At 33.7% G+C, this 27,471-nt stretch overlaps 6 protein-coding genes across 11 annotated transcripts in view; 2 read left to right on the top strand and 4 right to left on the bottom strand.

Annotated features, from left to right (window-relative positions):
- LOC114938199 (phosphatase and actin regulator 2) overlaps window positions 1-3,366 on the bottom strand; it is a 220,729-nt gene extending 217,363 nt beyond the window's left edge. The window contains exon 1 of the mRNA XM_085481185.1: window positions 2,268-3,366. Coding sequence (XP_085337311.1) covers window positions 2,268-2,412 — 145 coding nt within the window. The 5' untranslated portion in view covers window positions 2,413-3,366. The remainder of the gene's footprint in view (window positions 1-2,267) is intronic.
- Window positions 3,367-4,124: 758 nt separating this feature from the next.
- Window positions 4,125-27,471, top strand: part of MED27 (mediator complex subunit 27) — a 140,329-nt gene continuing 116,982 nt past the window's right edge. Inside the window, exon 1 of the mRNA XM_029312314.2 lies at window positions 4,125-4,747. The gene's annotated coding sequence lies outside the window, so the exon portion shown is untranslated. The remainder of the gene's footprint in view (window positions 4,748-27,471) is intronic.
- On the bottom strand, window positions 5,082-6,269 carry Cypl (peptidyl-prolyl cis-trans isomerase-like 1 Cypl). The gene is made up of 5 exons (XM_029312319.2): window positions 6,021-6,269; window positions 5,827-5,960; window positions 5,667-5,756; window positions 5,349-5,456; window positions 5,082-5,245 (listed from the first exon to the last, which is right to left on the bottom strand). The coding sequence occupies exons 1-5, from the start codon at window positions 6,101-6,103 to the stop codon at window positions 5,130-5,132; spliced, it is 531 nt and encodes a 176-aa protein (XP_029168152.1). The 5' UTR covers window positions 6,104-6,269; the 3' UTR covers window positions 5,082-5,129.
- alpha-Man-Ib (alpha-Mannosidase class I b) lies at window positions 6,245-12,127 on the top strand. Its single transcript, XM_029312305.2, has 11 exons — window positions 6,245-6,583; window positions 6,718-6,885; window positions 6,958-7,111; window positions 7,242-7,427; window positions 7,511-7,659; window positions 7,753-7,941; window positions 8,013-8,200; window positions 8,287-8,413; window positions 8,501-8,665; window positions 8,796-8,945; window positions 9,015-12,127. Exons 1-11 carry the CDS (start codon window positions 6,482-6,484, stop codon window positions 9,231-9,233), a joined length of 1,797 nt encoding a protein of 598 aa, XP_029168138.1. The 5' UTR covers window positions 6,245-6,481; the 3' UTR covers window positions 9,234-12,127.
- Window positions 8,797-20,621, bottom strand: LOC114938374 (uncharacterized). Of its 6 annotated transcripts, XM_029312325.2 has the most exons (4): window positions 14,499-14,809; window positions 14,274-14,421; window positions 12,170-12,424; window positions 8,797-11,822 (listed from the first exon to the last, which is right to left on the bottom strand). In XM_029312325.2, the coding sequence occupies exons 3-4, from the start codon at window positions 12,247-12,249 to the stop codon at window positions 11,492-11,494; spliced, it is 411 nt and encodes a 136-aa protein (XP_029168158.1). In that variant the 5' UTR covers window positions 12,250-12,424; window positions 14,274-14,421; window positions 14,499-14,809; the 3' UTR covers window positions 8,797-11,491. The 6 variants fall into 6 exon arrangements, with proteins under 6 accessions (XP_029168158.1, XP_029168155.2, XP_029168156.2 ...); XM_029312322.2 differs by lacking the exons at window positions 12,170-12,424; window positions 14,274-14,421; window positions 14,499-14,809 and adding exons at window positions 19,853-20,111; window positions 20,355-20,621; XM_029312323.2 differs by lacking the exons at window positions 12,170-12,424; window positions 14,274-14,421; window positions 14,499-14,809 and adding exons at window positions 19,853-20,065; window positions 20,355-20,621.
- Window positions 21,706-26,699, bottom strand: LOC114938368 (juvenile hormone epoxide hydrolase 1-like). The gene is made up of 8 exons (XM_029312306.2): window positions 26,580-26,699; window positions 26,265-26,373; window positions 25,234-25,426; window positions 23,551-23,792; window positions 23,250-23,365; window positions 22,959-23,158; window positions 22,472-22,706; window positions 21,706-22,359 (listed from the first exon to the last, which is right to left on the bottom strand). Exons 1-8 carry the CDS (start codon window positions 26,636-26,638, stop codon window positions 22,092-22,094), a joined length of 1,422 nt encoding a protein of 473 aa, XP_029168139.1. The 5' UTR covers window positions 26,639-26,699; the 3' UTR covers window positions 21,706-22,091.

The following is a 27,471-nucleotide window of genomic DNA, read 5'->3' as shown; positions in this document are numbered from 1 at the left end:
GTTTCAATATTGACCATTTGTTTAAACAATTGCAAATTCTAAAAAGTGCAACTCCAAACAAAACGAAAATCACTAAGTATAAACATCTACAAACGATTCTAAAAGAGACTGCGCATGCGAATGTGAAATATCTTAAAGTTAAGTGCTCCTCATTTTTCCGCTTTAAGATCGATGTCGATCTATCTCCGCTTAAAGACTTATTCGAACTTAGAAAAGTCGCGCATTATCTATATGAATCTAGCATCTGAATTTGAAAAATTAATTTTTTATTACGGATAATGATAGTATTTCGTTTCTATTCAATTAAAAAAATAAAGTTAATTAAAATTATGATCAGCACTCGGCATTACGATATCTCAAATTTGATTGCGCAGTCTCTTTTCGAATCACTTGTAGTTGTTTGTAGTAATTGTCGTTTCGTTTGTATAGTTGCGCGGTTTAAAAAATTACAAGTGTTTAAAAAAATTATCAAAAGTGATTTTTGTCAACTTTAAAGATTTTTGAAATCTGCTTTTTCCTCAATATAAATTTCGATTTCGAATAATAGAAATAACTAGAAACGAGACCGCATCACTTAGAAAAAGCAGAGATGGAAAACCTTTAAGATTGACAAGTTTCAATATTGATTATTTTTTAAACAATTGCAAATTCTAAACAGTGCAACGAAACAAAAATAATTGTAAACATCTATAAACGATTCTAAAAGACTGCGCATGTGGATGTGAAATATCTTAAAGTTGGGTGCTTATACTTTTTCCGCTTTAAGCTCGACATTAATCTATCTCCGCTTAAAGATTTATTCGAACTTAGAAAAGTCGTGCATTACCTACATAAATCTGGCACCTGACTTTGAAAAATTAATTTTTTTATTACGAATAATAATAGCATTTCGTTTCTATTCAATTAAAAAATAAAATTAATTAAAATCATGATCAGCACTCACCATTAAGATATCTCAAATTTGACTGCACAGTCTGTTTTAAAATCACTTGTAGTTGTTTGTAGTGATTTTCGTTTCGTTTATACAGTTGCGCGGTTTAAAAATTACAAGTGTTTAAAAAAAATTGTCAAAAGTGATTTTTGTCAATTTTAAAAATTTGTGAAATCTGTTTTTTCCTCAATGTAAATTTCAATTTCGAATACTAAAAATAACTAGAAATGAGACCATATCACTTACAATTAGAAAAAGTAGATATGGAAAACCTTTAAGATTGACAAGTTTCAATATTGATCATTTTTTTAAACAATTGCAAATTCTAAACAGTGCAACGAAATGAAAATCACTATAAACATCTACAAACGATTCTAAAAAAGATTGTGCATGCGGATGTGAAATATCTTAAAGTTGGGTACTTGTCATTTTTCGGCTTTAAAATCGACATTGATCTATCTTCGCTTAAAGGCTATTCGAACTTAGAAAAAATTCACATAGTTTAACACGTAGTCACATAAGAGGAGACTATCGATAATGACGACCTGTTTATGAAAAGATTCTTGCCAAAAAGACCGTTATGGGATTCTCATCGACGTTTTGTCTATTTCTCGCGCAGTGCTCTATCATGTTCGCGTGGCTCTCCGTTGTCGTTTTCATTTGAATGTCGAATGTCGAACTCGACCATGCAACAAGTGGCACGAACAGGTGCGTAACGTTACGATCTGACTCCTTTCCCTGCTCCCTCTCCTGTTATCTTTTACGAATCGAGAGTTCCATCATACGCGTATTCGCATATGCGAATTTGAAATAAAAGAATAATAAGATATTGTTTTTTCTCTGATATCGAGTATCAAGTTCAAAGAGAAATACTGAGACATTAAAATATATATTTAAATGACATGTAATGTTGTAAAACAGTCATATGAATAATGCACTATTATGTAAATAGTGGGATATGCTTTGGTTTCATTCTCAATACTGAATTTACTGTTATTAATTAGAAGAGAGATAAGATCTTTACGAATTAAACTACCATTGGTATTAAAACTTTCAACTATATATTTATATATATGTACATTTAGTATGTCCTAATATTTTTAAAATTTTTATTTTAATTTGAGTGTGACGCTGGCACTCGATTTTATAAACGCAATTTAAATTAGTTAAGATGCAATTTAAAAAGTTAATCAACGGATCTCTTATAATTATCAGTCAAAGAACTCCAAAGCACTTACGAAGGAAGCTGGAATTCTTATAAGAATTACGACGGAACTTCAATGTAGTCGGGATGTAAATTTCGCATACTCGTTCAATAGAGGGAAATTTTACGTACCGGTACGAGCGGATGAATCCTGGCTCTCCTGGGTGTCAGGTACCTCCGGAACGGTCGTCAGCTGTTGTCCGTGAACGGAGACAGCACCAAGTCCTATCACCACTGCACTTGACACTATCACCGATTGGTCGCACGACTCGGCCATTTTTAGGTTAACTCACTCGCATTTCGCGTCGCGTGTATCCGGGACGACTCGGTTCGCGTCGGCACACCGGGCCAGCTTCCAAGCACTAGGCCCCTCTTGCGAAATCTCCACGCACGCCTGGCCCGTGACGTCATGGGGCCAGACAGCGGAGTCGTCGCGACGCGCATCCAGCCGCCATCTAGCGGAGTCGAATGACGGTAACGAAACGATCGGGTGGTAAGCTCGCGGATAGAAGCCGGCATATCTACCTTACCGGCCTCAATTCGCGTAATAAAATTTTTCGGATACCGCCATGTTGAAAGTCCCGAATTTCGCAAAAGTTCGAGGCACAATTTTGGGCTTCTTACAAGCAGACAGAAGCGAATTTATTTATGCCATTTTTATACTTGCACCGTTCGATGCGTTTCCGACACGACACGACGATTATCGGATAATTAAATCGGGCGACTGAAATTAGGATAAAATCGTCTCCCATAATTCGTCCGGATTCACTCCCGATGCTTGTCCGCGCGCGAGATTCACTTTCGACAAGACAAAGAAACGCGATTACTTCACTTGCGCCATGTTTACTATTACACCGTTCGACATTTCCCGACACGACGAGACGCGATTCCGATCGCGGAAGATACGCATTATCACACTCAATTTTGCCGGTCGACTGATACGCTAACTCGAGCACTCGTAGCTCGACACGGCACTTGTTCACTCGCGAGATTCACTTCCGACTAAGAGCGAGTAGTCGCGAATACTTCAACGCCATTGTTACAACTACAATCGACTTTCCCGACACGACTCCGATCGCTGAAGATACGCGTAATCGCGCTCGTCCCGGTCGACTGATACGCAAAACCGATCACTCGTAACTCGATTCGGCAGTTATTCACACGCGAGACTCGCCTTCGACGCGATAAAACGACGAAATGAACGCGGAACGGATCGAGAAACGCGAACGACGAGCCGGCGAGCAACAACTGAGGAGCACCGCGAAGTTGCCGCGAGCTGATCACGTGACGCGCGCCTAGCGTCGTTCGAGCGCTGTGATTGGCTCGTCGCCGTCGAGCCACTCCACACTCCCACCCGTCCATTTTCGAGAATTCTCTTGCAGGCTCGATCAAGTAACAGCCGGGGACTCGGAAAATCAGTGGCGTATTTTTCCGCGATTTTGACATCGCGTTAATGAATTTTGGTACAAAGTGCGTGTTTCTTCTCCCTACAGTAAATGTGAAGCTACATCAATCACGTATATCGTAGATGATTTTTTTGGCGCGAAAGCGAGGAGGAGAAAGAAAGGGAGGGTATGGAGGGAAGATTCTTTGAATATTCTCAGAAAATATTTAATTCTCTCGAAAATATTTAATCTCCCCCGAAAATGCATCAGTCAAGCTACGATAATCTCTCACTTCCCTTTTCACGCGATTATTTCGACGTATCGAGTATATTCCGACTCTCGTTATTTTTATTTTCTCTATTTATTGTCTCTTTATCACACCATGATGTTTGAAAAGCGAGCCGAACATTCTGATTGGCTGTCTCGAATACTTTCGAGAATCGCAAGCGGGTCTCGAACTCTCCGCCAATGGCAGCCTCGCTACGCCGAGGCGAGCGCTGTGATTGGCTGGCCGCGAGGGGGCATCGTCGGTTCGAGAATCGCAAGCGGCTCGAGGCATCCCTGTAACGGAGCGGCTCACGGCGCGACACGGTCGGATTCGAAAAGTCGCTCCGGGCTTTCTCGCGGATTTCGCTCGTCAAGAGTGAATTTTCGCGCGCGTACCGTCGTCGGGAGTGCCGAGTGAAGTATCGCGCGTCCGTGGGGTGGAAAATATCGCGGTTAATTGTGCATCGGCATCGCGTATAATCGGTCAGTGTAAATATGCCTCTCCTCCATCGGCCGGCGTACTTTGAAACCGCGATTATTCCCGTATTTCTCGTACTTCCAAGGCGAATTTCGCCCAAAATTCGCGTTATTGTCGCAAATATCAAGCGGAATATGCAGTACAATGCATAAATATAGCACAAAACGCGCTAAAAAGGTGTATAGTGAAGATATAGAGAGAGTGAGAGAGAGGGAAACACGACCGAAATCGCGATTATTTCCGTATTTTTCGTGCTCCGGAAGCGAATTTCGCCTCGTAATTCGCATCATCGTCGCGAGTGTTCAGTGAAATATACAAGTGCATATTTGCAGTGCATATATATAGCGTATAACGCGCTACAAAGTGAATAGTGAGGATAAAGAAAGAGAGAGAGAGGGAGAACGAGCTCATAGGATTCCTGGAATCATGGAAGGAGAAAGTGGGGGAGGTATCTTCGAGAAATAAACAACGGTCGTCGAATGGTCAGTGCTTACTTTACTTGATATTATCTTGCGCTGTCGATAATTTTCGGTGTCGGTAAAACAGTGCTTTTACCATTGCAGCAAACTTGTTCTTTATTCGTTGTTACCGACGACAAACGCGCTATTTTTCTTAGGTTAGGTGAAATATAAATGATTTATATAAAACCTTCATACTTTCTGCAGCTGCAATTATAGTATTAATCGAAGATTGCAAGTTACATATAAATAATTACAAATTTCTTCCCATATTTTTTTGTATTTTATATACGTAATAAAATGACAGGTACAGAATATAAAATGGAAAGAAATATTCATTCCATAAAAAGAACACATGTTTACATTTAGAAAAAAAATGTGTACTTATAGATTTTCTTATAAAAATTCAAGCATTTTTCACAGAACCTTTTACTATTTTAACATCATCTACAGGTCGATCATTCTTATCTGTCTCAACTAGTCCAATTCTTTTAACTATAGTCATGCCAGAATGAATTCTACCTGTTGAGTAAATATAAAAATATTTTAGAATATGCATTATAGATGTGTGATAAATAGTTGAATTATAATTATTAAAAGATGCAGCTAAATTGCTGCAACTTACCAAATATAGTATGTTTTCCATCGAGCCACTGTGTAGGGGCAAGCGTTATGAAAAATTGTGATCCATTTGTATCCGGTCCAGAATTTGCCATCGATAATATTCCAGAACCTGGAAATATTTCAATATTGTATACATCGATATTTAATAATATATATGAATTTTAATAATAATAGTTTTAATATAAATTTTAAATATATACAAATTTGTAAATAACATATATTTAATTAATTTATATTTTTTAAAATTCCAAATACTTTTTTTACATCATTAATTGAAACTATTATTAATCATTTATCGATACCAAATAACTTAAATCACCTGTATGCTTCAAATCATCATGTATCTCATCGTCAAAACATTCGCCATATATGGACATCCCACCTTTTCCTGTCCCAGTAGGATCTCCACCTAAAAAAATATGAGATATATAAATTAAAATATTGCATAAATGTCTCATTATATATTTTAAATGTACTACCTTGAATCATAAAGTCACGGATGATCCTGTGAAACTTGGTACCGTTGTAATATCCACGTCGCGTGAGCTCGGCGAAGTTTCTGCACGTGATGGGGGCGTGTTTCCAATATAACTCGAAGGTTATTTCACCCATCCTAAGCATTCAAATCGATTAATTAGGTAATCTTAAGTTAGAAATCAGACGATTTACTTACGTAGTCTCGAAGGCAACGAAGGGTGGTTGCCAATGTTTATCCGGGATGCCGGATATATTTGACAGGCACATTGAGGATTGCATTTTGAGTCCTTTTTTTAAAACCAATTAAACATTAAAATGTCATAATAATATCGCATTCGTTCTTTCTCTGCAAAAAATAAAAGTTTTTCGGGTACACACGAGTTTATGTAAATTTACACACACACTTACACACGTATGACAAGCACACATATGGAGAACATGAACGCCATCTGCTTCATGCGCAGGGTATACGTTACAAAGCAATAAAATAAATTTAACGAAAATGTAAAAACGTGGTTATACATTATATTCATAAAAAATTTGTATAAATGAGGAATTACGCATGTTTGATTGATTCGTCGCAGTGTTGTGCATTGAATATTCTGGCAACACGACGAGTTTCCGCACGTGCCGGAACAAGTTAACCTGTATGAGAATATGTTCTCGCCGAGAGACTCGGGTAAATCGGAGTATATTAGTTTAAATATTCATAGCGATAGCTCGTCCTTTGCACGGGGCACTTCGCGCAGTTTATGGAGGGTACGTATATATCTAAACAAAAAATATAGGTATATACTTATCGTTAGATTTTGTGTTTGTCACTGTTAATCTATGCCACATCTCTATACTATATATTTTCTATACTCCTCACTTGACTGCTCTTTCTTTTTTAGCAATGGAATCAGTTATCCAGGTTTCAGAGAAATATTCTATACTTTGCAGTTATCACAGTTTTACTTGTAATATTTTATCTCTTACCTAACGAAACCAAAGTTGCTACCTCTGACGAGGTAGACTATAATAATGTAGAAGTTGTACAAGAAACTGCCAGATATCAAAAGGTACATAGTTATAAGAGAAAAGTTTAGAATCCATGTCGAAAAACAATATCGAATCCTTTTTTATTCGCACAGGCAGTCGATGAAGTTGTTGTAGATAATGATGAACAAGGTGCTGGACCTGGTGAAGTGATTGAGGAGCCAGAATTTCAACCAGAAATTAATCAAGTTGATGATGATCAAATTGGTGAACCACCACAGCCGAAGCCAAACATACTCAAATTTAATGGTAGATAGTTCACGGAGAATTGTGTATATATAAATATATGATTATAATTCATGAAGAATAATTATGTATACATATAATTAGATTAGATTACAATAACTTAGACATAAGTTATAAAACTCGGGCTTTTTAGGTCCACAAAATAGTAGGCAACAAGCTGTTGTAGCTGCTTTTAAGCACTCCTGGGATGGTTATAAGAAATATGCTTGGGGTCATGATAATATCAAGCCAATATCAAGGAGATATCATGAATGGTTTGGTTTAGGTCTTACGATAGTAGACTCGTTGGATACTATATATATTATGGGATTAAATGATGGTGCGTATGAATAGCGATGAATTAAATTTTAAGATATCCATTGATAGTGAAAAAAGAAACAATTTTCTTCCATTGTGTTTTAGAATTTTCCAAGGCAAGGAAATGGGTAGAAAATAGTTTAGTATTTACGTTGAATAGGGATGTTAATTTATTTGAAGTTACAATTAGAGTATTAGGTGGTTTATTAGCAGCGTATCATCTTTCTGGTGATATACTCTTCTTAAATAAGGCTGTAAGTAATGCATCTAAAGTAATTTTAATTAATTTATTTTGATAAAATCCCCTAGCTTAATTAAGTATTAATCTCTCAATGACGGTTTTCAAGATGGATTTAGGTGATCGCATGATGCCAGCATTTTCTACTAGATCAGGTGTTCCATATTCCGATGTGAATCTTGGTACGAGAAGTGCGCATAGCCCCAAATGGGGGCCTGATAGTAGCACGAGCGAAGTTACTTCGATTCAATTGGAATTTCGTGATCTTAGTCGTAGTACAGGGCAACCTAAGTTTGAGGTAATATTTTAGGATCGTAGTGATCTTTTAAGCAGTTTATACAGCAGATATCTAATTTATTATTTTTTCAGGCTGCAGTCACAAAAGTTTCCGAACATGTACATAAATTAGAAAAATACGATGGCTTAGTTCCAATCTTTATTAATGCTAATACCGGCCAGTTTCGAGAGTACGCAACAATTACATTAGGAGCTCGTGGCGATAGCTATTACGAATACTTATTAAAACAATGGTTACAAACTGGAAAAACTATAGACTAGTTAGTATATATTTTACACAAGAAGTTATTATCATCCGGAATATTCTATCAATTAATATTCCATTGTTAATATTTCTTTTTTTTAGTTTACGGGACGATTACTTGTTAGGCATTGCTGGAACGCAAAAACATCTCGTTAAACATACAGCAGTCAATAAATATTTATTCATCGCCGAATTGGTCGGCGTCAACAAAGAAATAAAACCAAAAATGGTAAATAACTTATTGTTAGATGAAAAGTAGTCAGAAAAATTTATATTGCGTTTTTATAACGCTATATCGTGCAAATTTGTATTGTAGGATCATCTTACATGCTATTTGGGAGGTACTTTAGCATTAGGCGCGCATCATGGACTGTTGCCAGCACATAATACTCTTGCGGAAGAAATAGTTAAGACTTGTTATCAAACATACGCAATTCAACCAACGTTCCTCGCGCCCGAGATCACTTATTTTAATATACAAGTAAGTTTGAGAAAAAAATTCATATTGACTCGAATAAAAAGCAGAACCGATATAAAAATATAAAATAGAATCGATTATTTTTATCGTGTACTATAAAAAAAAGATTCATAAGCAATACTTGTTTCTGTAGAAAGTGGAGGGTGATAATCAAATGGATATGTACGTAAAAACGAACGATGCTCATAATTTACTGAGACCCGAGTTTATTGAGAGTCTATTTTATATGTGGTACTTGACGGGAAATAAAACTTATCAAGATTGGGGTTGGCAGATATTTCAGGTGAGTTGAGTGACATAACTCTCCTCGGAATACTTTTACATGTATCTAACGTGAAACACATCTCCATAGGCTTTTGAGAATTATACCAAAGTCGAAAATGGCTACACAAGTATTGGAAACGTCCGGAATATTCAACAAACCCGTCAACAAGATATGACGGAAAGTTTTTGGTTCGCCGAAACTTTAAAATACTTGTACTTGTTATTCGATGACACTAGACAATTAATTGATTTGGATAAGTGGGTATTCAATTCAGAAGGTCATCCATTACCTATATACGAATCGTAACGCGCACAATCGTATAAAATTTGAATTTTTTATTCTAAAATCATTTAATTAATATATTTACTAATTTTTTAAATGGCCAGTTATCAATCGTTTCTGCTAATTAATCATTATTCCTACAATAAAAGTTCCTTAAATTTTTCGAGCTCTCGCCACGTAATAATACTCTCTTATTGTTAGAGAGAAAATAAGATTATATATAAATAACTACAAATTTACTTAACCGTCAAGTATTATGGCAAAAAATTACAGATGATTTGAAGTTATACAGTAAATGATTATTTTTAGAACATTTTGTTCAATAATTAATTAATTAATTAATTAATTATGAACAAATATTAGAAATTAAATTGCAAAGCATTTTTCAGTTCTATAAAAAATTAAAGATGTAATATATTATGAATATCTTCGATTCGTTATTACTAAAATATGATTTCAAATGAATTAATCAATATGCTTAATTGCATATTTTTAATTGCTTCTATACTATACTAAAATATGGGCAAATCAATAATAGATGCTATTAATAGTTTAGATTTTCAATTGAAAATTTTGAAAATATATAGATTATTGATTTCTACTTATTGTGTGGATAATAAAAATAGACAAACCTTTTTTTAGCACATATTGTACTTACCCATATATTCTTTTCACAAAACTTCGAACTTTAGTTGTGCACATCATTTTTAAAAATGTATTCATGATACATACAAAAAAAATATTTAATGCAGTCTTCGCATTAAATTCGTATGTTATAATATTACAAAAATAATCTAGTCCTCATCTATGAATAAATTACATTGTATACTTGCAATCTTCGATTATAAATATTTATATAATTATATTTTTACATATATATTTATATAAATATTTATATAAAATATTAGGAAATATATGTTTGCAACTATCGAACCATTAATACAGCGCGGCGATGATTAAATCACAATCTTGATAGAAATTTATGTTGTTAGAAAATATAAAAAGCAAATATTTAAATCATTGTGTCTATATTTTTAATATTATCTACAAATAGAGACATTAAAATCGTGAAATACTAGGATATACTATCAGGTGGTAGAGGCAAATAAATTAAATGAATGTACTAAGATTGTATAAAATAAAATTCGATTTAATCATCAACTGCGCTATAGAAATACTACTACTTCTATAATTACTGGCGCATTAAAGAAAAAATCTGGAATTATTCTTTGTTTGTAATAAATGCATCCTTATATGAACGTACAGGAATGCTGTTTGATATTATTTTAATGACTGAGATAAATCTGAACAGTTCAAATCAATTAGCGCGATCAATTACAATTTATCAATTGTATCGTTAAAAATCAATTAATCGCACCAATTGCCTGTCCGAAAATGTTCGGCAATCTATCTGCCACTTTCAATCATTTAGATTTTCTCTGTGCAATTTTCAATTAAGATATTATTGTAATGTCAATTCCGTTGCCGGAAAAAAAACGAAAGATAACTTATATACGTCATTTATGTATATATATATATATATATATATATATATATATATATATATATATATGCGTTCTTTACATGCTACAGATCGATTCTCTTAGCTTGCAAATTTGCAAAATTATAGACAGACACAAGCCTGTCGTGTTTCAGACGATTGTCGCGATTAATACTGTTAAATTCGTGTCATTAATATTGACCTCAGGTTTTAAGGAAGACATGATAAGGGGTATAGCAAATAATTTGTTCTATAACATATGCGGAAAAATGTGCTTATGAACTAATAACTGACTTTTGTAATATCTCTCGACGCATTCTTTACGACTTACCATTACGGTTTACCACGATCACGTGATACAGTGGCAGTGCATATTTGCAATTATATACGATAAACCTCACGCTAAAGCGTGCTCTCAAAAAATAAGTTAATTATTTACTCGTGTTTCTTAGATCGCTTTTGATCGATTAACGGGTGCTCGAAATATTATACGACAGCATCCAAATCTTGGGTTGTAACTGCGAGCGTTACGCGCAATATTTCATATATTTATTTATAAAATTTTCTACATGTCACACACCGCGAGGATTTCCTCCTACTTCTCTCGTATATCACAAAGTTATATCCTCACAGCGCGCGATACTTATTATTGCATAATCAGATTTTAAATTTTTTCGCCGGAAAGAGAGGAGCGCCCCTCGAGATCTCGTGAAAAGTAAAATCGAGGAGAAATCGCGAGACGCTCCTGGCTCCATTATTTAACTAAGGACCTCTAACGGTCTCAGACTATCGTGCAATCGCAGCATTGTTGTGTGTAGTAAATGCAATTGATCAGGCAGGAAACGTCCTGCTCGTCGGGGGACTTCTTCGTATCGACGTCGAGACCGTTCCTCTCGATCTCTGGTTTCGACTGCGGCACGGGTAAAGTCTTCTGTACGATCGGCACTGCTTCCTCTATCGCCTCGGTGTCTGTGATGTCTCCGCTGGGTTTCGCTGGTTGCGACGTTACAGGAGTGGTATTGACCAGTCTCGCGTCGTCCAGCTCATCGAAACTCGTCGTGGATATCGATGGTTGCGCCGGAGGTGATGGTTCTCCGGAGGACATTATCACGCTGAAACAAGCGAAACACGATTTAATTCACTTTGACTAAGAACTGCAAGAAAATATGGGTGATAATCTTCAAATTGGGAGTGGAGAAAAAAAAGAAATTAAATTCAGATTAATATAATTCATTTTTTCTGAAGTTCTTGAGAAAAGCGAGTTAAATCAGCGGAAGCTTTATATTCAATTTCCGATTAGACGGATTATTAGGAACATTTAATAGGAATGTTAGATTTTTACGAAATACATTTCTGTCGTAATTTGAATATGTAGATTCGCTGGACGGAATAAAATTAGACGATGAGAGAATGAGTATCTTGAGGTGTACGTCTTTCGCAAAATCCTTCGCGAACCTACCATCTAGTCTTCTTAAAAGGGTGCGTTCGAGCCCTCTCCTCCGGGGTTAGGGTAGAATAAAATGACACCTGTTTCAACATGTTTCGCAAGTCCAATCTTTGTTGCGTGAGAAATGTTTGTAACTTTATCGTTTGCACTTATATTCTCGTCACACGAAACACTATACTCCTATCGCACTCTTACGTTTCGTGTCATATAATTTTCATCTAGTCCATCTAATCTAATCACCTTTCGTCTTTTAAATACGTTGAGCAACTGCGAAAAGAATTCATTTTACTCTGTGAGAAATTATCAAATGTGTGCTTACGATTTAGAGCTAAATTGTGCGTTCCTTTTGATATGCACGCGTTTGTGTAAACATCGTACGGAAAACCTTCCATATGATAAAAGGCTTATTACGTTTACGATCGCATATACGTGACTTGCGTCGCATCTGATGCATCACTCGCGCCGATTACATCTCAATTGATCGAGTCTCGAGCATGTGGAGAACATTAGTAGAATACCACCGTCATTTTGTCGACTAATAAAGACTAATGAACGTTAACTGGACCTACGTTGCATATCGTATTCCCCATTGAAATTTGATTAATATAACGACGCGCAATTGATTTCTTTCGAGGAAGAGCATTTCTCCGTCCATCCTTTCTCCTCTTTCTTCGTTAAAAATAGAAAATATTATTAGAATATCTAAAGTCAATTTAAGAATATTTGGTTCTTACATAATAAACATTAACAGTTTTGTTAAAAATAATAGATGCCAATTATTATGCAATTGAGATTTTTCTTGTCGTTGATTTTATTTAAAAGATGTTGTAAGATATACATATGTGTTAAGTTTTCAATTCGTCCGAATTAAAATTTTTATTAAAATAAATAATAAAATATAAAATTATTTGTAATTTCTAAAAATAAGTTAAACGAAAAAATTGAATGAGTTTATTGAAAAATATATTATGATAAAAAATAAACTCGATTGGCATAATTTAGAAATTAACAATTTCGGATTATCACAAAAAATTCAAACGAGGAACACTGATCTTTCAATCGTTTTCTTTTTAATTTTAGAAAGAGGAGAAAAGTTTTCTTCAATATATGAGAAAAACTATGTGACACAACCATACATAAGACCTTTAGCTAGGCAAGAATGTTAGGGGGTCCCTTTGTGTCAATTGTATTCGCTCCAGGTCAAATCTGGAGAAAACTGCAGCTGTATTCTACAAAGCAGCTGAGAAATATTTCATTCTCTACAAAAGCTATTTTGCAAAGTCAATGCGTAACGTTCGTTTTTCCACGCATAGAAACGACGATAGAATTACGATTACGCGCTGATTGTTCTACTTTGTGCTTATCAGAATAATCAGAACGCGTTTTTTTTATAAAATTATTTTCTGCGCTGTGATATTACATCAGAAAATTAAATAAAATATATATTTAGATTATATTATTTTTATCTAAAACAATTAAATTACATTAACTTTTAAAATTAAATTACGTAAGTAAAATTATTAATAACGAGATTTGTGATATATTGCCACAATATATTTTTTTAATATTTAAATAAAAAACCACGATTATTTTTAATACTTCAATAACGCTTATAAAATGACAAAGTAGTTTCAATTATGTCAATATTTTTTTCAATGACCATTTGAAGTAACAAAATCTCGTACGATAATCAGTAAAACGTGATAACATTGAAAATGATAACGTGATTTTATAAGAAACTTCTGATGCGGTTTTACTGTTTTTTATAACAGATGTTAATATACATACTCTTTAATATATAAATAGTTAATATATAAATATGCTCTGAAGAGACCTGTGGACAAAATTCAACGGTGATAATCAGTAATGTGCAACGTGCATACATTATAGCTTTGCTGACATAAAAGATGTAAATTAAATTAAGCAGCTGGTGATTAAGTAACGACACTAAAAATTAATAGAATTTCTAATCAATAAAATTCAAATTTCTTAAATAAATTTCGTGATATAACTAGAAGGCTTTCCTAGTATTATGCATTATGTGCACCGAATCGATACATTAAACTATGCGTGCAGCACACGGACGACAAATGTAAATAGCTGTCACGGTACTCACACTTCCGCAACACAATGTTATGCAAGACAGTAATATTCTATTATTTTTTATAGTAACTCCAAGTTTTGCCAGGATAATTAGTTCGCCTATATATCTACACCGGAGAGACTTGTACTTTTTTTTTATTTCACAGCTTATCACCTATCAACTAAAAATTAATCTGCTTGTAAGATAACTAGTTAGATTAGTAAATAAAAAATAATTAATAATGACACGATTTCATACAGTTCAAAATTAATGTGTGTGATGCCACAAGACATCATCATTGTGCCATTTTTTATGCACGTAAAATGTTTTTAAATCTTTATTTTTAATGATTATTCTGTCCTATGTGTGTACCACTTTTATTTATATCAAAATGACCGAGACCCCGCCGCACGTATAACTACGAATTTGAATCAAAAACGCTGACTTTGCGAAAAGGTATACCGGTATTATAATCGCGCGCCGTCAACGGTCGCCGTGAAACTGTCTGATCTGAACTCCGAGAATGCTATCCCACCCTGGATGAGTTTTACACGTGTTATACAGCAGTGCCGTATACTAAGGTATATAGGGACTTAATACGATACGATGCATTAGAGAGCACGAAAATGAACAAATTAACAGAGATTCTGTTTTGTATAATTTAATTATTAATTTCCGAAATCAAGGATAAAAATATTTCTCAATTTATCAATAATAAGTTATTCGAACTATAATTTAAAAAAAAAAACTTTCTCGCAGAAAAGGCAATAATAATATAACTAGATGATTTATATAAACAAAAAACAAGAATTAAAATATAATTTTTGAAAATAACAAGAAATACGAATTTGTAAATTACTTAGTTCGAAGATTTAAAAAATCCTATTATTTTAATTAATAAATTTGCAAAAAAATTGGTACTACTTTAATTAACATAAACTTTATATTTCAAGTTATTTTTTCGTTTAGTTTTATAGATGATTAGATTTTGTTTCGTGAAGTAGATATTCGGTGAAAAAAATTGTCATTCGAGAGAAAGTAGGCGACCGATTTCCACAAACATAGTCTTGAAATCCAGATCGTATTTACGATTCTTCTCTCGCGAAGTATTTATAAATAGTAACCTGTGTATGGGTATTGATCGAGGCACAGAATTCAAAGAAGATTGTTATAATATTCTATCAGTCTATTTGATCCTCGCTGAAAGCTATTTAACTTGTATATACACTTGCAAAATTATATTAACGTTTTTACGTACAATATAAATAATACTTTTCTTAATCTCTGCACTTTTGCGACAATTCATTCAATACTCACATTAACTGATCGTAGAATAAAAAGTACGAATTTTAAACTTAGATTAGCATAAATTTAAAAAAAAATTAAGAATGCGGACTCCTTTCGCCACATCAAGGACATTCCCTTAAATAAAATATCAAATAACCAATTGTATAAGAGAACAGAAAGGAAGAAACAACCTTTACAACGTAGTAAAACGAATGATAAACACGAAACAAATCGAATAAGATAAGAGATATCGAATATATAAGTAATAAAAAAATATACGGGTTGCACGTTGCCTTTATTTTCGTCGACGCGAAACTCATCGTTAGCCTCGGCGAATCCGAACCGAAAAGAAAAATTCCTCGAAGCAATCGTGCTCGACCAAGCGAACACACGTGATAGGATTACAGAATAGGGCAAAAGGACTTAACCTACAAGGCACCGGTCGTTCTTTTCCTTTTCTTCTCGACTTACTCATAACTCCCGTGCTGCGACAACGGATTTTTAAAACGCATCGTTACACTCGATGACACTGTCAACGTGAGCGCTATTGCACCAGAGATTTGCCGTTGGTATGGTCGCGATCAACGCGATCGATGACGGATACGATCGAAACTGTACAACGTACTGGGATGTCGAGGCATCTCGAACGATGGTCACGCGGCCATGGATGCGTGTTTACGTTAAACGTGCGTACGCGCATACATGAAAGAGACGTTAGGACAAGGTCCTCAAAGACCCGAGACTTCGAGAGAAACTGCCGCGTGAATTGAAACCGATCGTGAGATTTTTTTCGATTTTTTTTTGGCGCGGAGAAAACGTATAATAACAATCTTCAACGCGTTGCCGTGATTCACGACAATGGAAACGCGCGATGAATGACGTCAGATTAAATTCTCACGCGTCACGGAGGACCAAATTTGTGGAGGGTTCGATCTCTCGAATTCGATGAAAATTGCGAATGAAAAGCGCGAGATCAGCGAGAAGGGAAGAATGATTTTGATGAATGAGACTAGATAGAATCGAGAGTATATATATGGGTAAGACACGTACAAGAGGTTAGCTTCGTTCTGTTTCTTTTTCGTCGTATGAACCCAAGTGCGAATGTGATGTTTCTTGGTGTTGGACTCTTTTTTCGGTCTGCCATGGCCGTTCGATTTACCGTGCCTTTTAAACATATCTCTTTTTGATATATCAAAGATTCGTCACACGCACACTGTATATTAGTATAAACTCATCTAACGAACGTTCGTCTCTTTAAGCTTTATTAATACGCGTCGAGTAATTGATTTTGTCATCGCACGATGATGTATAATCCTTCGCGATTTTATCACGGTAAACTTGAAAATGACGTGAAAATTACGCACGATACGAACAACAAGCAACCGCGTCACTGACTGAAAACAGAGAAAGATCCAGTCGCGATCGAGTATAACATATAACTGTACACGCTTACAATGTGTAGGTATGTGAATGTATACGTATCGTAATGCCGTATGACGTGGACGGTGAAGGATATACGAGCGAGTGAATTGGGGGCCGATTATATTTATTACACGCATTTAACACGTGTTGAATGTTTTCAATTCACTCTGTCAAAGTCTACCGAGAACGAGTGTGAGCGTTCACTATTAAATAAATGATCAAATTTTTGAATAAAAACAATTATCTACACGCGAATCTCTTCTCGATTCGTTGTTCATTAACAATGCGACTCCGGAAAGGACAATTATATTACACGTAATTATTACATAACGTAGTATCATGATAATATATACAAGACTGGCGTTTAAATCATGATGAGTAGCGTACACACTTAATTATTTGAGTTTGCAATTCGCTTACCAATCGAGAGATATCCTTGATCTTAATTGTGTGAACAAAAATTTTCTTAAGCCTCGATTCGGTTTCACTCAGCTCGGAAAAACTGATCGAGAGCGAGGGAATTCAATCCGAATCGCGAGATACTCTCTGAAACGCGAACCGAGGAAGATTGAGAGTAATGCAAATATTTTCCGATACAACATGCTGATATATCGGATGTAGATTAGCGGTTTCGACAGAGCATATTTTAACATATAAATTAAGCGAACACTTTCGTCAGCCAATAAGAATTTCTGCCACTCAATAATAACACTCTGATATCTGTCAATATATACACATATATACATATATATTATTGACAGTGTTTGAATAAATCTTGCCACAAGCTTCATTATTCAAAATTAATGTCTTTTTAATAGGATTATATTTATAAAAATATGTATATATTAATAGCGGCTTTTCTATCACTCATCCGCTTTCTCATTGTTTACCAAATTATATTTTAATGTAATCTTGTCACCGTCCAATTGTAAGACAGTCGTCGGATAAAATTGATTTTGTAATACTTTGTTCTCGCTATAATTTGTTTTTTCTTCGCGTAAATATCTCTATTGATATGCACGGGTCACTAATATCATTGCGTTAACTAAAGATAAAAGTATATAGGGAATCGTACGCTGAGAAAATATAATATAATACATGCTAAGAGTAGACAAATTTACTTAAAATTCTTTTCTTTTCTCTCGACTTTCTCTCCAAATATGATGTTTCTCGCTTCCTATTTCGGTATCTCTCTTTCTTAAGATAATTGCACGACCTGCCATATTAGTCCAAGAATATACAAACTTGCTTAATGATTAAAATACACACAACTATTTGTATATTGCAGTTCACAACATGCAAAGATTTGTTTCCTCAAATTCTTGCTTTATTGATATTTAAAGAACATTTTTATCTCGCCAAACATTTAATTTCGTGCATAATGTAATTTTTTTCCCGCAGTTTAAGCTTATACGATTAATTGAATGATATTAGAAAATTATTTGGAAATTAAGCAAATGAAAATTAAAAACGAAAATGAATGACGAATATTAAATATTTAATAAATGTATATGATACATTATTTAATTAAGTTTTTTTAATTTTAATCTTGACAGCCTTTTTATTTTATTTATATATAATTTATGACATTGTTGCAATTTTACGATATAGCAGTCAGAATTCCGATCCATTCCTTTGATTTTTTAGTTACATTTTTACATTGAAATCTCTCTCTCTCTCTCTCTCTCATTTCTGTCGAATATCAAATAAGGTATATTTGTGCTTCGCCGAAACGTATCTTACCTTATGCGCTCCTTTCTCGGTTCACGTCGCGCCTCCTTTTTGAGACGCGCATGTAAACGTGGTCGATATGAAACCGGTTCTCAAGCAAGCGAGAGAAGCGTGCGAGGATAAAAAAATTGGAACTCCTATGCCAACGCGTCTCCCGACGAGAGTATATATATTTCGTACAAATTATAATAGCTATTTGTTAGACGCGCTCGCGTATTCGCGCGTGCAGAAATTTCCGCGCAAAATTCGTCGCTTATTCACCACCGGATCGGAGATGCGCGTGAGAGAAGTCGGGTTCGTTAATTCATCGTTTCTTAATAAATCCCATTTTAGCATGTGTGAGATTCGTTCGCCAGGTAAGCCTCAGTTTCTCGGAAAATTCGCGCACGTTCGCGTTGTCGAGTTAGCACGTGTCATATTACGCAAAGCGCTCGTCTCGGAAACACATAACACCACTCCCGGGTATTTGAAGCTGACCACCGAGGACGAGATATCGCGTTCTCTCGAAAGACAAGGAAGGGAATATACATAGGTGCATATATATGAAATATTAAAATGTGTATACCTGTATATTATGCAGCGCGTCGCATCATGGCCCCGAATCGTTGACCACAAACGTCAAACAGACCGTGACAGAAAATTTTTGCACGTACATTGTCTCCGCGTTAGCCAGAGCAGACCTTGGAACTGACGTGACATTTCGCAGACGCTCGCTAAAAAAGCTACGAGCTCCGTATCTATTTCTTTATAACAGCTGGGTCGACAAAAAATTATATTTTGATGCGAATTATTTTTATATTTCGCTACGCAAGTGTTTTTAAAAAAGAAATAAGAAAGAAATCAAATTTAATCGACGTGATATATATTTCAAATTATTATCTTTATATATTGCAACCGCTTCATGACAAGATTGTGCCGTGAGTTAAAAAAAAAAGATATATTAAAAATTCTTTTTTTTTCGCGATTACATGCCAGGCTTATAACGCTTATTGGTAGTCTTGTCAAGTCGAACAGTTCATTTACCTCTTTTCCTTGACAAACAGCAATGTGGGCGTAATGATGATTCGACCACTATATGTATGTATGTATATATATGTTCTCAGAGAACTTCGTAATCTCGATGTAATGTAACATCGCGCGCTTACATATCTATACATATATATCTTATTCACCTGAACTCGTGCTCAGACGTGCTCGGAGCTTCTTGCGTGTAAACATCCGCGTGAACAGTTATCGTCGTCGGCTGCTCCCCTCCTGCTCGCATCCTCTCGCCTGTCATGTCGCCGGAACAAAATGATTAGTTTGCCGGCGTCTTGCACTTTGTCTCGTCACGTGGTCGATGCAATTGTCACTCTTTTGTTTCCAGTCGTACGTCTTCGCGCCAACTGGAATTTTTCATAGACCATACACGAGATGACTAGGTACTCTCTTCTTTAAATAAAGAAAGAAACACGTGATATACATATGCCAAAAATAATACGCATGCACAATGTTATTAATATGCAACTACTGTGAGAATATCTCTAACAGCACACTATATCCGAAAGACATTCAGAGGATATCCAGAGAATATCCAGAGAACATTCAACATCCTCAGGATGTTCTCTGAACGTCTTCGGGATATGTGTGCTGTTAGGGATGTTTTTGACTGGATAAAACAAAATTGTTGTTTACCTTGCAATATGATGTCTCATTACATTATACGTTAATTATGGCAAATATGATTCTGATTGAAAATCTATATTTACTACGTATAATGTCGGTAACCGATATCTTTTAAGTTTTTTGTTGCGTTATATACTTCAAATAAGATGCCTTGCGTAACAATATCAGCGGCGGATCGTACAACGCGATCAGAAAAATAAGCTTATAACGCACGCGATGAGTTCTTGCTAGAGTCTACACATCGACAATCCGTGAACAACTGACGACTTTCGGTCTCTGTTATGTCAGGTCCGTGTGTGCCTGACCGTCCGGGAACCCTCCCAAAATTTTCTAGAAATAACATCCCTTCTTTTCATCCCTCTCGCTTTCTTCTATGCGTTTGCTCTTTAAGCCAATTGATCTAAGGTATACTCTGACTAATGCGGAGACATTGTAGTGGATGCCTCCAGCAATGTCATTGAAAAATAACATTGAAGAAATTGAGAAATATTTTAAGAAAGAATTTTAGGGTCAAAATTTCAATGAAATATCCGCCGAAAAATCTCGTCTCTATACCCTGTCTTAATCTTTTATTTCTTTTCTAAATATTTTTAAAAAGGGATTTAGAAATTTATAGTAAACTTTTACTTCAATGTTTCACGAAAATATTTTCCACATTTATTTATGATAATTTTCCTCGTAATTTAGTATATACAATTTTCGATTTTAAAATAATTTTTAATTTTTATATGTAAAAGATATATTTATATGTATATAAAAGGTTTTCATATAAAAGATATATTTATCTGATGATATTGAAAATTAAACTGAGATCGAACAATTTAAATATTTGTGAATGCCGCACAACTATTTAACGCAGACGGCTTGTTTTCATCGTACTTGCACGCGTCACGTTTGGAATTCGGTAGGGTGTATCCCTTCTACGTTCTTAGGGTCCTTTGTTATACTTGCCGCCTGGTGAGAGTTAACCGCATCCTGTGAACAGATCAGAAAATCTCATTTCCAAGTGTTAAGATAAATAAGAAAAACCGCGTATTTATATATCAAAGGCAGCCATCCCTCTTGCAAGAAAAAAATGACTAAAAAAGAATTTATTCTCTACAATTTTTATAAATATATCCAACATAAGAAACATATATGTATCTTATGTAAGATTATTCTATATCATTATTTTTTTTCCTATACAAAAGAAAGAGTATTATTGTGACTTATATTGAGAAATGAATAATCTGTTTGTCTTGCTCTACATCTTCTATCGATAATTAATAGTTTTAATAAATAAACGTTTATGAAAAAATAATCGCAATGTTAGCAAAAAATATATTATTTATAGATGGAGAATATAGCATTATATGTACAATTATAAAACAATCATTTTATTTAAAAAATCTTTACATGTGCAAAAATGGATAAAAAATATCACCACATACTGGTTTTGCTAGCAAAAAATCTAGCTTCCAATATGATAAATTTTGTTGTTCCCTTAATTAACATAGCATAGTGTAGTATACACCGAAAAAAAAATTTATATAATTCTTACAAGCATTTATTTCAGTACTGCCAAATAAATCATTCATTTGAAACTAATAATATATTTATTTGATATGAAAAATATTTATTTGATATAAGAAAATCCTTTTCAAAACAAATAAATATTTATTTGTTTCAAATAAATGATTCATTTGGCAGTATTGAACTAAATATATATTAATTTAGTTTTAGCATTTTTTTCAGTGTAGCTATCTTTCAAATTTTCGTAGGTTCTTTTATTTTCTTCCCTGTATTTGGGATATCCTTGTTATCAGCTTTTTTTCTTGCATCTTCAACCTTAGACACAAATTCAAAGATATCATCCGCTAAGAGACCCGGTTCTTCGAATGCGGCAAAATGACCTCCACGCGGTAGATGGTTAAATTGTATCATATTAGTATATGTGTTACGAAGAAGGCTCTCTGATTGGTACGCTAGCTCGTGAGGAAACATCGCACATGCTGATGGTACATCAATTGGCAATCTAAAAATTAGACCGATGTATATTAAAAATATAGATAAAACTAATTGGTTTTTTTATATATAAAAATTTTATAAAGTTTTTTTTATAAAAAAAAAGAAAGAAGAACGCTCACTCATCTATTCTGCTTGACATATGTCTCTTATTAAATTGCTCCGAATAAATTCGGACGCTCGTCGTCAAAGAATTGGTAATCCAATAAAGCATGACATTATCTAAAAGCTCGTCTAAAGTAAATTTTTCGAGTAGACCACCGTCAGGCCGAAGTTTATATTCATTATTTGTCCATGTACTAAATTTTTCCAAGATATATCCTGCCACTCCTACTGGTGAGGCTCCCACAGCAGCGCCTTTAAAAATAATTTGCATTACTTTAACTCTTCAACAAGTTGCATTTGTGCGCATTTGTTTAAATACTTATGATATATTATATTATTGATTGTCTAAGCGAAAAAAAAGAAAAGTGATATTTTTGCAAGTTTACTTTAATGAAAGTTCAATTGTGAATTTAATTTAATATTCAAAAATTAAGACTTCGTAAACGCACACATTTCGATATTGAATTTTTATTATAAAAATTTTCCATATAAACAAATACTTACCTAAAGTATCCGGCTTGCTTGCCTGTATGTGCATATATCCCGTTTCCTCAAGTAATCGACTCATGTGATCACTCAAGGGATACATTCTAGAATAATATTCATTATCTACCACAAGTTGTGGAATAAAAGCACCGAGTAACCACCAGATCATGCTGGACTTGTGTAAGGTTGAACACATGTTCATATGAGCGCCAAAAATGCTGAAAGAAAACGATTATCATTTTCATATTTTATACTCTTACGTTAAAGTATATATATCCTGTCAATTTAATAATTATATAATATACATACTTGTCCGGGAACAAACTGCCTAAATGCTTAGTAATAATAGAGCCCCAGTCTCCTCCTTGCGCGTAAAACTTGTTAAAGCCGAGACGCAACATGAGATTTTTGAATATAACAGCTACCTATAATAAGAAAATAATAAATTATTACTGTGTATATACATATACACACTTTCGCGCCGCGAAGAATAAATATTAAATATTCGTTATTCCAGTGTATTCTTTTTGTGACAATGTCTTGAATAGCATAGTGAGTACTATATGCCATTTAGCAAAAGACTATTGCGTAATTTTTAAATAAATTTTACCTGCGGTGGACCCAATCCTGATCGAACAGCTGCTTGCGAAAATGCATATCCCGGAAGTGAAGGTGCAATCACCTCAAACACAAAATCTTTGTCGGCACGCGGTGTCGTTAACATAGGAATAATTTTTTGAAACTCCACCACAGATCCTGGCCAACCGTGAGTAATTAATAATGGAAGAATCTTTATGTTTTTCCGATCCGGAGGAATATATGGTTTCACGCGATAAAAGTGTATGTCCAGACCTGTAAATATAAAAAAATTCTCACTTTACTTTCATTTCACGTTTTAAGGTTTTAATTAACTCTGTATATATGTGTATAATAATAATATAATATATATTGAAATATATTTATATTGTATTTCAATACATTATATGTATATTATAATATATATAATATATATTATTATATAATAATAATGCATATTTTAAAAAATATAACAACATATAAAATATAAACTAAATACAAAGAGGTTGTGAGTTAATTCGACACACTGACAAATACAGATAGATGTTCGTATATTTTATGTTTTGACCATATGGCTTGTGGTCTTCCTCAAAAGAGTAACAATTTTAAACAAAAACTTAAAATCCGATACAAAAAATTATGATATTATTCGTACCACATAAAGAAACAATCAATCGAGATACTTACAAATAGTTACATCATCTTAACATTAGAAAGTTGATAGTTAAATACAGACAAAATTGAGTATTATTAAGAAATCGAAAATAATTTACAAACTGTTAGAGCTTCATAACGGCAAAATTACCACTAAAGAATAACGATTTCGCATAAATTATATATCTCCAGGGATCGTTATTCTTTAGTGGTAAATTTGCCGTTATGAAGCTCTAACAGTTTGTAAATTATTTTCGGTTTCTTAATAATACTCAATTTTGTCTGTATTTAACTATCAACTTTCTAATATTAAGATGATGTAACTATATATTTGTAAGTATCTCGATTGATTGTTTCTTTGTGTTGTACGAATAACATCATAATTTTTTTATCGGATTCTAGGTTTTTGTTTAAAATTGTTACTCTTTTGAGATGGACCACAACCCGTATTGTCGAAACGTAAAATATACGAACATCTATATCTTTATTTGTTAGTGTGTCGAATTAAGTAAGTCACACAACTTCTGTGTGAGAAAAAAATTTATTTTATTGGAAGAAATAATATTATACAGCTAATTGACATAATTAATAATTAATAAACAAGTTCTAAATAACAATAAACGAACTTCCGTTGATGTAAATAAAGGTACATCTAACGGACGTGATTGTTTTTTTATAATGATTAATTAATCACCTGACCCGTTTGCATTTTTTTATTGCAACGATAAAGACAGAGTTAATTTTAGCAGAACAATAAAAAAAACATGCGTCACTCGTTTTTATCAAAGTGTTTTTAGTTTGCCATATAAATATCGGTTTATCTCACTCGAGTAACGAAAAGCATTTTAACGGGATTTGTGTGATTAAACCATGGACGAGTTATTTAGGTTAATATTATCTTCCGTTAATAGTATTCGAAAGAAAATAATTACCGGGAAATAAAAAAAATATTTAACGAGAGCGATGCGCTTGTATCTTGAACAAAATTATCCATCTCTTGCAAAATATTTCCAAACATTTTTTTCAAAAAATAATGCTGCACGATCACAAAAAAATTTATTACCTTGTATATTGGTTTTATATTGAGGATATTTGTTGAGAAGTGCTTCTCTTTCAGTCCAATTGTACTTTGTACGCCAATGTTCAAGAATATTATTCAGATATGTCGTACTGATGCCATAAGTCCACGCAACATCTTCCAATGGTTCAACCAGTTCTCTTTTCTTTGCGAGTCGTTCGTTCAGGTCATCGATTACCTTATCGTAAGAATTTAACAAAAAAATTTTACATAACAATTGCTGCACGCGTTTTCTTTTACTTCTTTAAAAAGATTTATTTGCATTCTTCTGTTTGTTTTTTCCTTTAGGTCACAATAATCAATCGATTTTTTCGAATTAAAAATTGAAGAATTTTTATTTCGCTTTTCATTCTTCGTGAAAAAATTTTTATATTTAGATATTAGATGTAACATTTTATGTTAAGACGTTTAACAAACAATCTCTTAAAAATTGTTAATTCTTTTACTTATACTTGAAAAATATAAATAATAAAGAACTAAAGATTTCCAAATTTAGAAACTTGAGTTTAAATAGTGGCTTTTATAATGTGTTTTTTATAATTTATTTTCTTTTATAATAATCATTAAACAATACAAAAAATTTACAAGTTCTAAAAAGACTTAATTTATACGAAATTTACGTAGACTATATATTCGTGTCTTGTTATCTAATCAATATTCGCGATAAATTGAAAGTCATATTATGCAATAAACTTGTTTATGCGCGGTTGAAAGTCTTCTATCTCTATTTACAATCAAAAAAACTGATCGCTGTGATATTGTTAATTATGAACGATGATTATCTGGTATTATATTAAACAAAAATTGCATATACGATAACAACTGTAAAGTAACACATTTAACACAAATATGCATTTGGAAAATAATTTTGTTCGAAAAATTGATAAAAAGTATCATACGTTTTTTTATGCTTATGCAATATCTCATATAATGACCAGTAAAAATACATATATAAGAATCTTGTTGAAAACATATTATTTATCTTAATGAGGTAATATTTTTCTTTCGTGACTTACCGACTTCGGTGTATTTATAACGAAAGGTCGTATTTCTTTAGAGGCCCCCTTATTTTTTTCCGGACCCCAGAATGTTTCAGGCAAATCTACTACATCTATAGGATTGTTTCTACAAAAAAATTAATACCTTAAATCTTCTTATTAATATGACAATAAGTTATATTATTTATTTATAACTAACGCAAAAATATTGAAACAATTAAATGCAATTCACAGTGTTAAAAATAAATCATAAATATATATAAAATGTCTTGTACTCTGCAAAGTCTTTGATAAAATATTCCGAATGAGCTTATTCAATGCTTGCGCACTTACCGTAACAAGAGAGCTATGCCAATGGTAAGAACCAAGATTACCGTCGTGGTCTTCCACATGATGTGTATCCGTCTCGTCTGGCATAGAACGTATAACTGCCTTGAACTGCGTACGATTGACTAGGTCCCCTACAACAGCCCAGTCACTGTAGATTTTAATGGTAGGGGAATGGCGGTCCATCCTTGGGTGGGTGTGTGTGTGTGTACGCGCGCGTGTGTGTATATATTTGTATGTGTGTTTGAGTCTATAATCTCTCAAGGTATTAGTCTTTCTTATCAATTTTACAATAATGTATGTTTCAAACAGTTCTCACACACTTCTTTATTATCTATAGAAATCTTTTTATATCAAATCGATATGATATATGTATATACAGCTTAAAGACTTATTCAAACTTAGAAATTTCGAGCATTTACGCGAATTTGACTTTCAAAAATTAATTTTATGAATACGGAAGTGATTTTTGTCAGTTTTAAAGATTTGTTAAATCTGCGTTTTCCTCAATATAAAAATTTCGCTTTTGAATGTTACAAATAACTACAAACCAGTCCGAATTTTATTAGAAAAAACAGATCTCAAAAACCCTTAAAATTGACAAGTTTCAATATGGACCATTTTTTTTAAACAATTGCAAATTCTAAACCGTGCAACTACAACCGAAACGAAAATTACTAGAAATATCTATAAACGATTCTATAAAAGAGACCGTGCATGCGGATGTGAAATATCTTAAAATTGGGTGCTCGTCATTTTTCCGCTTTAAGATCGACATCGATCTATCTCTGTTTAAAGACTTATTCGAACTTAGAAATATCGCTAATTCACCTGCGTAAATCTGGCACCTGGTCAAATTGCATATCTCGATTCCTTTTCGACTTTTGCTTTCTCGATC

This window comes from Nylanderia fulva, unplaced genomic scaffold (genome assembly GCF_048542155.1).
Source record: "Nylanderia fulva isolate GAGA-0341 unplaced genomic scaffold, ASM4854215v1 Scaffold17, whole genome shotgun sequence".
Classification (NCBI taxonomy): Eukaryota; Metazoa; Arthropoda; class Insecta; order Hymenoptera; family Formicidae; genus Nylanderia; species Nylanderia fulva.
The sequence above is the reverse complement of the archived record's forward strand: the minus strand, read 5'-3'. Positions and strand labels throughout refer to the sequence as shown.

Bases quoted from the DNA above. Each gene is read 5' to 3' on its own strand.
- LOC114938374 (XM_029312320.2), bottom strand. From the start codon at position 16,702: ATGTTTAAAAGGCACGGTAAATCGAACGGCCATGGCAGACCGAAAAAA. The intron at 11,823-16,577 runs GTACGTGTCTTA...CGCTTGTTTCAG, and splicing joins CAGAACGAAGCTAACCTCTT to CGTGATAATGTCCTCCGGAG.
- Cypl (XM_029312319.2), bottom strand. From the start codon at position 6,103: ATGCAATCCTCAATGTGCCTGTCAAATATATCCGGCATCCCGGATAAA. The intron at 5,757-5,826 runs GTAGTACATTTA...ATATTTTTTTAG, and splicing joins CCGTGACTTTATGATTCAAG to GTGGAGATCCTACTGGGACA. The intron at 5,457-5,666 runs GTGATTTAAGTT...AAATATTTCCAG, and splicing joins TGATGATTTGAAGCATACAG to GTTCTGGAATATTATCGATG.
- alpha-Man-Ib (XM_029312305.2), top strand. From the start codon at position 6,482: ATGTTCTCGCCGAGAGACTCGGGTAAATCGGAGTATATTAGTTTAAAT. The intron at 7,112-7,241 runs GTAGATAGTTCA...CGGGCTTTTTAG, and splicing joins AAACATACTCAAATTTAATG to GTCCACAAAATAGTAGGCAA. The intron at 7,428-7,510 runs GTGCGTATGAAT...ATTGTGTTTTAG, and splicing joins TATTATGGGATTAAATGATG to AATTTTCCAAGGCAAGGAAA.
- LOC114938368 (XM_029312306.2), bottom strand. From the start codon at position 26,638: ATGTGGAAGACCACGACGGTAATCTTGGTTCTTACCATTGGCATAGCT. The intron at 25,427-26,264 runs GTAAGTCACGAA...TCTTACGATAAG, and splicing joins TTATAAATACACCGAAGTCG to GTAATCGATGACCTGAACGA. The intron at 23,793-25,233 runs GTAATAAATTTT...TTATATTTACAG, and splicing joins ATATAAAACCAATATACAAG to GTCTGGACATACACTTTTAT.